Raw genomic sequence first — 12,728 nt, forward strand, 5'->3', positions numbered from 1 at the left:
AAATTTAATTTTCAATATTTTTAGGTTGCCACAGAAGCTGCTCGTTGTTTAGGAGAGCTGGGACCAGTAGATCTTACTACACTTGTTCTACAAGCAGAGAGACCTCAGTTAGCAGGAACTGTTAGCGCATTGACCAATCAGATGGTTGTTACACTTTCTAATTTGTTATTAGATCCACTTGTTGATGTCAGTCAGGCAGCAAGCAAAGCCCTCTATAGATTTGTTAAAACAAGATGTGGATTCAAAGCTGCTGGTATGGTTGAATGTGATATAATATTACTTATAAATTTTTATTTATTTATTCCAAGTTAGTAAACCTTTTTGAGTCTTTCTTGACTTTTTAATTCAACTACCTGTGTAATAGATGAATTACTCTAATATGTGTAGATAATTAAGTTAAATCCCATGTAATGAATTTCATTATCTACCTTTTATAAAATTAAAATAGATTGTTAGAAAAGTAAATCTTATACTGGAAAAAGTAAAAAGCAACACATTTTATTCCAATTGATAAATAAATATTGTCTATTAAAATTTCTTCTTAATATAATATTTTTGTTTAAATTTTTAAAAAGAAAAACAGATTCTTGTGTTACTATGACTAGCTAACAGCAATTAGCTTTGAATTTGGGCTCTTCCAATTTTGTTTCCAACAGTTTTATAAAAAAATGAATTTTTTTTTAATTTATCAAATTAAAGCCTGTTCTAATTAATTATTTTATTAAGAATTTATTTTTAAACAGCAAACAAAATAATTCTGTAAAAAATGTTGTAAACAAATGTTAAAATATTAAATTTTATTCCTATATTAGATCCAGTGCCTGGTACAACTGACAAAAATATCAGGCACTCTTTTATATTCCCACTACCCATATTTCTAAAGTGATTTTATTTAGAATTGTATACAATAATTTTAATTCCTTTATAATTAATCATTTCTAATATTTTGATTTTATTATAAAACTATATTTTTGCATAGGCTATACGTGTAATGCATGTAGTTGATATAGGGGATATAACACTGTAATTTCATACATATACAATTTTATGTTATTTTAAATGTTTTGCTACAAAAGCTTAATATTCAGTTGAAGGTGTTTAAAAACTCATTTGCTACTAAAAATAGGAAACTGTTATAGTAACTACTTTAGTATCTGGTTAGTTGTAGGCATTACAAGATATTATTGTCACAGGAAATTGTGGATTTATTATTTTTATAGGCTACCTAATTAAATACGTAGCTATTACATTTCTAAAGTAAAATATTTTTTTCCTACACAACAGTTGATTATTTTCATAAACTGTTAATGATTTTAGTAATAATGGTTGTAGTTTATTCAGTCAAAGTGTAATTGATTCTCCTTGCATATAAAAATATCCAAAATCCATAAACATTTTTATAAAACAATATCTGTTTTAGCTTATCAAATATAATTCTAATTTTATATACAGCAATATTTATTAAGTTCTGTGATTCAGCTGTTACTATTATTATTAAAAAAAATATGAAAGAAAAACAAATTAAATCCCCAAAAAAATATAGTGAAATTATAAACTGTATGGTAAGTCTTGCAGATATCATTTCGTCTGCTCAAAAAACAAAACATTTCTGTATATAAATAAAACTGGTTTCAATAAAATGATACTGATATCAAAAGATGTAAGATACTACATTTCTGTTATCAAAGTCTGTTATTAATTTAGAATTTTCTTTAAAAAAAAAATACATGTTAAATATATGTAATAGACAGTAGATATATACAATAATAGATAATAAGCAATGTTTAAGCATTCCATATAATAAGCACAAAATAGAAAAATTTGTTACAAAAATTACCAGTCCGATTTCATTTATTAAACAACAAATAATCATAACAATTGTATTATTTCTGTAAATGTGATATGTATTACATATAAATAAAATCAGACCATTAAGAGTTTTGTAACAATTTTTTCTATTTTTGCTTATTATATGGAACGCTTAAACATTGTTTATTATCTATTATTGTATATCTATTGTCTATTACTGAGACAGGATTATATGCATTTGCATATTAAGCCCATTCACCAGTTATTGCATATTTTCCTTAAAATCTAGTGATGCATATTTTCCCTATATTTACAATATTTTTCAGTAGGGTACCTACCAAAAAAAATTAAGTCTTACGTTGTAGCCAGCCAAACTTATTAGCCGCACGATTCTATTATTATTAGCCATGTCTATTGTTTTGATAGTATAATATTATTATGAGGCTAAGTAAAATACAAACTCATACGAGACAAGTATGGATGATACCGTTGTGCGTCGCACATGCCTACTGCAGCACTCCTTCCACTAGACAATCAAATTACGCATTTTATTGTTGATGTGTTCATTGCATCTGTTTAGTTTTTTATTTGTTTGTGTAAAGTTTAATGTGTACCATGCCTCCTGAAAAAAAAGTTTATCTTCATGGATAGCCGATTATCCTGGAATATTTACATACGACGGAAATGTTTTATATTGTCGAGTTTGTGAAGAAAATATTTTGTGCATAAAAAAGTTTCAAAGAGACTAGCATGTCAAGACAAGTTTTCATATTGCAGGATTGCAAAAGAAAGGCCCACAACAACTTGTAACAGTGACAAGTAGCAGTGATTTCACTTCCAAAGGTAAACAAAAATCCACTTTAGCATGGATTTATGTGAAGTATTGCTTACAAGTAATATTCCTCTTCACAAACTTACGAATCCTACCTTCAAAGATTTTTTGCAATTTTATGAAAGAAATAAGCAATGAAATCAAGGATAGCATTATTTGGACTTCAGCTGACGAAACTACCGACACTTGTGGCCGTTTCATTGCGAATTTAATTGTCGGTGCATTAAATCTAGAGCCCACTTCATATTTGGTGGCCTGCAAATACCTTGAAAAGACATCATTCTACGATCGCCAGATTTGTGAATGAGAGTATTAAAAAAATATTTCCTGAATCTTCTGCAGATGAAAGACTGTTTATATTTCTCACAGATACTGCTCCCTATATGATCAAGGCAGCCAGAGCTCTCCAAGTATTTTATCTGAATTTGATTCATGTGACGTGCTTTGCTCATGGAATTCCCTCACTGAAGAAGTACGATCCACGTTTGAGAATGTAAATAAACTGGTTTCATCAACAAAGAAAGTGTTTCTTAAGTCACCTGCTCGCAGTAAGGTCTATAAAGAAAAACTGCCAAATATGCTACCTCCCGAACCAGTGGTAACTCGACGGGGAACGTGGATTGAAGCTGTGCTGTTTTACAATGAACATTTTGAGGCCATCAAAGGTGTAGTAAAGGACTTTGATTATGCAGAGGCTATTGTATTGGCAATTTTTAAGTCCAAGGAAGCATTTAATGATTCTAGTACAAAAAATACGTAGCTGTGATTAACACTTATTTTTCCCATATACCTATGAGTATTAAAAAGCTTGAAACTCAAGTTTTGGCATTGATTGAATCTATTCAGTTAATGAATAAAATTCGCTAAATGAACTCTGCATTGCCAGAGATATTTCTATGTAATCTTAAAGAAAAATTTGAAAACATTTTGAACAATAACCTAGGCTTTGAACCTTTGTGTCAAATTGATAGTTTTATTAATGGGATGGGTGAACTTTTGTCAGAAACAATAAGTGCTAACATAGCTCCTAAATTCAAATACTGCCCAGTTACCTCAGTGGATGTGGAACGATCCTTTTCCACTTATAAAAATATTTTGACTGATCAAAGACACATTCTTACTACTGAAAATTTGGAACTGTACCTGATCGTTAACGTTTACAAAAGTAACAAAATATTAAATAATTGTTAATTATCCAATTTATCGATATGTTATTCAACTACTTACTAACTATATGCTGATTTTGAAATAAAAAAACTAAAAATTACTATTTTTTTTTTTTATTATTTAAAGTTGCATATTTTGACACTTTTTCATATTTGACATGCATATTTTAAGCATTTTTCATGCATATTTCAAGCTTTTCATGTTGCATATAATCCGGTCTCTATCTACATATACACAATATATATGTACACAATATATGTATGTATATGTATACACAATATGTATATATATATATATATATAGATTCAGTCTGTATCTATATATACATTTAACATATATTTTTTTTAAACAAAATTCTAAATTAATATTAGATTTTGATAATAGAAATATAGTGTTTTACCTTTTTTTTTATATCAGTATCATTTTATTAAAAACATTTTTTATTTATATTATAGAAATTTTTGTTTTTTGAGCGGAAGAAATGATATCTACAAGACTTACCGTACGGTTTACAATTTCATTGTAATCTTTTGGATATTACTGCGTTTTGTTATATTATTGTTTTATTATTTTTTTAATGAATTACTGATTGTTATCTTGTGTGTTTATTATTAAAATTTAAATCCGTGGACACATTTTTTAAATTATTATCAACTGAACTTTTTTTATTTCTCCATCAGTTAGTTCAAATAGTTAGTTCTATTGTAGAATAAAAATTTTACAAATCTAATTTATTTCTGTTTTATGTAACAAATCTTTGTGCCACATTTGCAACACTTTCCTACTGTTCATGTATTTTGTGTTTTATTAGCAGCTATAATCTCTTGTAAACTAATACTTTTATTTTTTTTTTAATGAAGTGATGGGAATTAAGAAAATCGTTTCATCTTCAGTACTTTTATTTGCATAAGGGCATTTACTATTAAAAGAAGCCATAGTATATTTTCTTATAAATTTTATTATTCAAGTAAATTATAAAGTTTTTTGTATGCTATCTAGTACTATCAAGTACTGCTACTAGCAGCGCGATTCATAAACCCACCTTTTTTAGGAAAAAGTGACATACTTGAGTCCCGCGGTTCATCAAATGGAAGAAAAAAACGTTGTCTAACAAAATTTGAGGTATTTTTTTGAAAGTATTCTTTATCTATTATATTAAATCTAATTGAACTGAAATATAATGTTTACAAGCTTATTTTTTATTTTTTTCCCATTTTCATTTCACTTTTAGGTTAGGTCATGTTTAGAATCATAAATATAGTTTGTTGACTTCGTCGTGCCATCCAGTTCTGTGGACTCTTACTGGCAAAGTTATAACAAACTTTCTTATTTGTTGCAAACAAACATCTGTATACGAAAAAGACAAGTTAATATGAAAAATTTTATTTTATTTCAATTGATTTATTACTTTATCAGATACAGAATCAATATGTTTTTAAACTGAATTAAATTCTGTAGAACATAAAAACAAATAAATGTGTGGAGATTTTGCTTGGGACAGCTATAAATTAAATATATGCTGAAAGTAATTATATTTTCCTGTACTTAAAATTACAGTCTGTGAGCTTATATAAAGCTTTCTTGAACCATAATTTTGATTCATTATACAATTTAAAATTAATTTTTTAAATATATCTTTATTTGAGAGATAAATATGTATGTATGTTAATATGTTTAGTAATATAACATTTTTTTGATAAGTTAATTTTATCTGTTGTAATTATACTGCTTTTTTAAAATCATTGTTTCTTATGGTTGATTTTATTCTAATGTTAATAATTAGTGAATTTTTTACTAAATTGTTCAATATCATTTGATCTTGTACTTTTCCTATCAATTATTCTTTTTTTAAATCATTTCATTTACTTTAAAAACTTCTGATTACTTTGTTTTTGTTTTTTTTTACTCAAATAAATGCATTTTTATTATTTCAGCAAACTTGAAAGATATAAAAAAGAAATTACTTATACCGTTTATGAAACTGGCAAATAAATTAGAAGATGATGTGATTCCCAGTGGTGAACAGATGAATCTAGAAGCACTTGCCAATGCATTTACAAACTTATGCCCTAATGAACAAATGTCACATAAGCAGTGGATTACAAACTTAGCACAGACTTTACTAGAACAATTCCCAAAAGAAACATATATTTATAAATTAATCCCTATTTGCTTAGCCAAGGTAATTATATATTTGTGTGTGTTTTTTTGATACTGTTTTATTTAGTTATAAAATAATATAAGGTGAAAGTCTGAATAGTTTGTAAATACAGTAGAACTTAAGAATTTGAAAAGCTATACAAACTGAAGTATGGACTTTTTCAGCAGGTACTATATGATGTATAATTTTCTGAGCAGTTAGTAAAGTGATTTCTTTCTGAGTATATCTATTCCCAGATTTAGGATTTTTTTCTCTGTCATTTATTTGTTTTTCTGTTTGTTACTAGAAATTCCTAGAAGTCAACGATATAATGCTTTCCCCCTGTCTGTTCCACTATAGGATTCTGCTTTTTTTTATTAATCTTTGAGGTAAACAACCATAGAGTTATTATAATCTGAAAAACTAAAGCAGTACAGTGCTGTATTAGAAAAAAGATTGAAAAAAGGTTATCTTGACTGCAACCATTTTTACCCCTATGTAAAACTGGGTTAAAAGAGCAGAATTTTGACTACTGAAGATTACGAGTAGAACATTCTAACATCAGCCCATTATTATAGGTGCTTCAGATCATGGTAAATTTCCTGGAATTGTTGTATACAAACCTTAGGAGATTACTTAAAAGAAAATAAAGATTAAAATTATTTAAGAGTTTTTTTTTTACAAAATTCTTGGAACTTTGGATTAACATTGTGAAATTAAAATAGTTGTAATATATGCTAGGTTGTTGGAAAATAATGTGCTTTATTATTTTGTAAATAACAGTCTGTGAATAAAAAATTATAACATAAAAAATTGTTTTAGTGTCGAAGCAGAATTCATAAAGGTGGTAGGAGTGAACAAGATTATATAATTTTATTGAGACTGAATCACCTTTTTATTGATAATAAAATATTGTTTGGAGAATGTCATATCATTAGTATATCAAAATAAAGAGTGCAATGAAATTTATAAAAATATAATCTCAAGGATTTTAATATGTACAAAAATTTTAAATACACAATTTAAATCAGAAATTTGTGATTTTCCATTTAATGAAAATGAAAAACTAAAAAATATTATAAAGCATAATTAATTATATTGGTTATAACTTTTGTTTGAATAAAATTTTTTTACAACATAAAAAATCATAACTGAATGATTTATAATTAAGTTTATTAGTAATCTGAAAATTATGGAGTTTTTAAGGTTAAAGTAAATTTAAAAAAAATTTTATTCATACAACAGAAATAAATTTAGAAGATAATCCAATATCTGTAACACCAGAAGTGTAAAGTGCTAAGTAAGTGCTTGTTAATAAATAATTAACTGCCGTTAATTATTCAAACAATCAATAGCCTTCACTGAGTGTGTGATCCATTCTGATTTTACATGTTTTATGAAATGTTGATTGAAGACAAGTAGTCGAATATTTTGACAATAAATTTCAAGACTGTCAAGACATAAAAGATACTGAATTTTTGACAAACTACTGTTCTATGTTAATTACACTTTGAGCATATTAGATTAACATGGTTTTTTAAATTTACACTTCCATTTAGATTACTCTCACTTATGTAAATTATATAATTTCTTACATATTGTAAAGATTTTATGTTTTATTGATACTTTTTGTGAATTTATTTTTATTGTTGATGGATAAATGTTTTATACCTTATTGATCTTTTTTTATTTATATTAAATTTTTTTGTGGAGCCTTTACAATCTCCAACGTGATTGCTTAGGTCATTTCTTTTTTTCTTTCTGTATGGCATGTTACTGCTTGGAAAAAATTGTGTTTTTCTGCTGTCATTTACCAAAATTTCTAAAAAATTAGATAACAGCTTTGGTACAATCAGTAAAAATCACAATTAAATTGTGATGATTGAATTTGTACTAGTACTGAAACTTTTAAAATTCTGTATTTTTTTATCAAACCTCATACTTTATATTTATTTCTACTTCTTAACAATAATTTTTTTATTTTGATATACTGTTTCAGGTATCATTTTCAGAAGATATAATACTTTACATTATACATCTTATATTTCTGTCAAGAACTACTAATGAAGATCAACATTCTTGCATTGTCTCTGTTTTAGAAAATGTCTCTAAGTTTTTACAGTTGCATTTTGATTGTAAATTAACACTTTCTGACACTGAGCAAGGTAATGTATTTGAAAAACCATGATAAATAAATTATTCACTTTCTAAATTTGGTGAAATGTATTTAAAGAAAATCTTTTCAGTATTTATATGAAAAGCATAATGTGTATTTTTGGGTGTAATCATAACCCACCAGTTCTAGTGGTTCTAGTGGTGAACGCATCTTTGCAAATCAGCTGATTTGGAAGTTGTGTGATTTGGGAGGTTCAGCAATCAGGAATCTGTGATTTGGGAGTTCCAGCGTTCAAGTCCTAGTAAAGGCAGTTATTTTTATACGGATTTGAATACTAGATCATGGATACTGGTGTTCTTTGATGATTGGGTTTCAATTAACCATACATCTAAGAAATGGTCGACCTGTGACTGTACAAGACTACACTTCACTTACACTCATATATAACATTCTTTGAAATAATACTTGATGGTAATTTCCGAAGGCTAAACAGGAAAAAAGGAAGGGGTATAATCATAACATTTATACCTTTATTTGTTTATTTTGAAGAGTAGAATCGCCTTTGTTTAGGTACCTTTTTTTTATCAGCAGTAAAATGAAAATTCAGAAAAAGATTTCTGTAAAATGAAAAGTACCTAAAGAAAAGTTGACTTATCACCTAACCTTTTACTCGAATTTGTAAGTCATGAAAATATTGTTGTTTCTTGTATATTATTACAAGGTAAATAAATATAAACAGTAATTTTTTAAATAAATTTATTGATTAATAATATACACAATTCATACCTTCATCATTTCTCTGTACAGTCTCCTGCATGATCTACACACTTTTGGCAACGATTTGGAAGTTTGAATTTTCCTTGTTCATAAAAAGTTTGAGGATGAGTCATCATCCAATTGTGCACACTCCTCTACGTCTTCATTGTTTTCGAATTGTCCCCCTCCAAGCGATTCTTTCAAGGGCACAAACAAAATATAGTCACTGGGGGATAAATATGGACTGTAGGGAGGGTGGTTGAGGACTTCCCAGTGCATTTTTTCCAATTTATCCTTTGTCAGAATCATGGTTTGCAGCCTAGCGTTGTCATACCACATCTTTTGTTTCAGAGGCAGCATTTGTTTACTGTAGCAGCTGGCAATAGTAAGTTCCATTCACCGTTCATTGTTTGTAAAGAACATCAATGAATAAAACTCCCCTTGAGTCAAAAAAAAGTCATTGCAAGAACTTTTCCGGCTGACAGACGGGTTTGGCCTTCACTGGGCAGCCCTCCTCCTTCCTTTGTCATTCCTTACTTGCCATTTTTGACTCTGCAGTGCAATAATCAACCCATATCTCATCATATATGATGATGCACCACAAAAAATCTTCCCCTTTTTGCTGAAATCGATTTAGAAGTTTCTCAGATCTCCAACCTGACCTGTTTTTGATTTTCGGTCAACAACCTCAGAACTCATTGAGCAGTAATTTTTCTAATGCCAAGATAATCAGTGATGATGGATTGAGCACTCCCATATCTGATACCTACTTCTGATCTGATTTCTTCAACAGTGAACCGGTAATCAGCTTTGATAAACTCTTGAACAGCATGGATGTTGTCAGCTGTGAGACTTGACCTTGGGCATCGATCATGACTTTTGTTTTCTGCACTTTCTCACCTGCCCTTAAATTGTCTGGCTCATGTATACACTCACTTCTGGGACAGTGTAGTGTCTCCAAACTGTACCTTTAAACGATTTCCGTGAGTTTAACACTTTCATTAGTTAAAAACTTTATGATTATACATTGTGTAATAGACAATGGAACCTCTTACTCACTCATGGCTATACTGATGATAGAACAGAGCAGAGGAGCTAACCAAGCTGGTTCTCTCTCTAACACGCCGAACATTAACCCCTCTACTTTGCCATCCAACTCTGAACTGTTTGCTGCATAGAATAGCAAAATTACCGTTTAAATTTGATTTACCCTCATACAAGGGCTGTTAACAAAGAAAGGTGTTTTTAAAATGCGCAAACAGTTTGGTAAAAGTTATATTAACCCCTAAATTTTTACAAATAAATCGCTCATTAAAAGTTGCCAAAGTTTTAGTTAATATCAGAATCACATGTTGATAAATTTATTCATTAAGAGTTACACTGGTATGGTTTATAGAGAAGGGGAGGGTTTATTTAGGTAATGTACATCTACAAACTGTACTATCAGTGCTTTATATGATTAAGTAGTTAATTTTTACTTATATTTTATAATAAATAATAACACAAATGATGCAGCAAAATAGATTCATTGTAGCAATTCTTCTTGGATATTTCTTACATAGAGCATTTTTATGTTGAAAACTTACATGTTTACAAAAATCAAAGAATATAGTAAAATATATAGAGTAAAATGGAAACCAACAGAGCATAAACAAAACTCTCCTTAGCAGTTTTTCAATTTAAGACGAGGTAGTTTGTTTACATGTGAGGTAGTAAGAAAGTTAGATTTACTGCAGTTTAATAAGTTTATTAGTAGAAATCTGCTATTAAAAAAGAATAACTGCAATTTCATCAAATGTAGTAAACAGAATAGACTTTGAACTATCCAATACATTTGTAATCCACATTTCATCAAAACTTTTGATAGTAGTAATTTAGAAGTTTAATCCAATTTCATAATTATATACATTTTTCAAATCATTTCTTTAATAAGCTCCATTTAGCTACTCTTAGTGCATCAACATCACTGGTCTCACACAAATTTGACTTCAGTCAATGTGTAGTATTGTGTTATTAAGCATTCAAGCTAGCAATTTGATGTTTTGAATTCATTTTTCCCAACATTCCCATTACTTACAAGTCTGAGCTTGTATAATCAACTATAAAATGGCCATCTCTTTTGCTAATGTACCTACAAACCACTTCCAAATGATGCAGTTAATTGCGTTATTGAAAATTTTTCAGTACTTTGTCATGTCTTATTAGTCAGCCATTCATAGATTATTGGATTTTTATATTTATTTTGGTGCATTTACTGTATGTTATTTTAAAACTGTTTAATAAAAAATTTGTATTTATTATAGTTCTCCAAACTTGCTTTTTCAGTTAATTGCAATTAATCTTTTTTGTTTATTTCGAGACATTTTATTGAAAACAAAAAACAAAAATAATTTTAATAGGCTAATAAGATTAAATTAACAAAATTCAAATAAAAATATTATTTAAAAAAAATAAAATTGTAAAAAAAATTGCATTTGATGAATCACTAAAAATTTCCATCAACTTTTGCAATTTGCAAGAAATAAAGATAAAAATATTTAATTGGGCAAAAAATACAGAGTGATAGAGTATAATACTACTGTGCACAGTATTTATTATAATTACATTAAGTGGCTAAAACAGTAGAACAACTGACTACATATATCAAACTACATATATCACTAACACCTAAATACAAGATTAACATTTTCAGATTATAAGATTTTAACAATTATCAGTGTAATTTTGATTGATTACCTGTTTTTAAAGAATTCCACCATAGTATTTTCTTTCACCATTCCAGTACCAGATTAAAGGCCACAAATAATTTGTTTTACATTCATTTTCAAATTGTTTTAGAATTTTGTATCACTAGTAAAAATTTAATATTGTGTTGTTAAATATGTTTAGTTAAAATTATCTCTCATTGACACATACATTTCCTTCATTCAAAGCATTTCAATTCTGTGGTAAGATTTTTTTCTTATTTCTGCTTTATAACAATTTTTCCATTGTTAGTTTTCCTCTTTATTGAGAATTCGCTTTAGAAAGGTTTTACTTTATGCACAAATATATTAGTCTATTATTTATATGTGTGTAGATACATAAAAATTAAAAAAAAACCAATTGAAAATAAATTAAAATTGTTTATATTATTTTAAATTATCAACAGATTTTTATCAGATGAAGTTGAACCCATAGTATATAACCCTTTATATATTATGTGTTTACTATAGTTTTGTATTTTCTGCCTCAATGAATGTTAAAAGATAAGTCTGCTCATCTATTTCATGGTTGTCTTAAAATAAACATATTTGCACAAAGATATTTGTAAACAAGTATGTTGCAGCAAATGTGTTAGAAAATAAAAAAATGTTAAATTTGTTTATCAATCTGTCGTTTGATGTCAGAGTACACATGATTAGTTACTTGCCTGGAAAGATTGTGTCAAGTTTTTCTGGTTATAATTTGGTTTTGAGTAATTATTATCACTGTCCTAAAATGTCAGTTATATGATGCTACTCTCTTAGTAGTTTATACTCATATGTTAATGGTTACAAAAAACTTATTTAATCTCATCGCATAAAGGTTTATGCTGTCTATTAGAGAGCTGTTGTAAAGAAATGAATGTAAATAACTAGTATCAAAATTCTGAAAAAATATTTTCAAATAAACCAAAATAATAAATTATAAAATTTGATTTCAGATGCAGTGAGTAATATTTATGGTAACAGAGCTTCAGTACGTACTGTATTAAACATGGCAACTGCTATCCATCATTATACATCACACAATTCTAATGGGTATATTTAGTAAACTGGTAGTTGTAAAAAAATTTATTTATTTTTTAAAATTGAAAAAAATGTTTTCAGAACAAAATGCATATTGAAAAATTGATAAATAAGTATTAAGTAGCAACTGGAAAATAA

General features: G+C 27.8%; 1 protein-coding gene across 1 annotated transcript in view; it reads left to right on the forward strand.

Moving 5' to 3' along the window:
• Window positions 1-12,728, forward strand: part of tefu (Serine/threonine-protein kinase tefu) — a 297,692-nt gene that overhangs the window by 164,462 nt on the left and 120,502 nt on the right. Inside the window, exons 31-34 of the mRNA XM_075382004.1 lie at window positions 25-253; window positions 5,743-5,990; window positions 7,948-8,113; window positions 12,506-12,602. Of these exons, the coding sequence (XP_075238119.1) occupies window positions 25-253; window positions 5,743-5,990; window positions 7,948-8,113; window positions 12,506-12,602 (740 nt within the window). The remainder of the gene's footprint in view (window positions 1-24; window positions 254-5,742; window positions 5,991-7,947; window positions 8,114-12,505; window positions 12,603-12,728) is intronic.

The sequence above is a fragment of the Lycorma delicatula genome, chromosome 1, assembly GCF_047948215.1.
Source record: "Lycorma delicatula isolate Av1 chromosome 1, ASM4794821v1, whole genome shotgun sequence".
In the NCBI taxonomy this organism is placed as follows: Eukaryota; Metazoa; Arthropoda; class Insecta; order Hemiptera; family Fulgoridae; genus Lycorma; species Lycorma delicatula.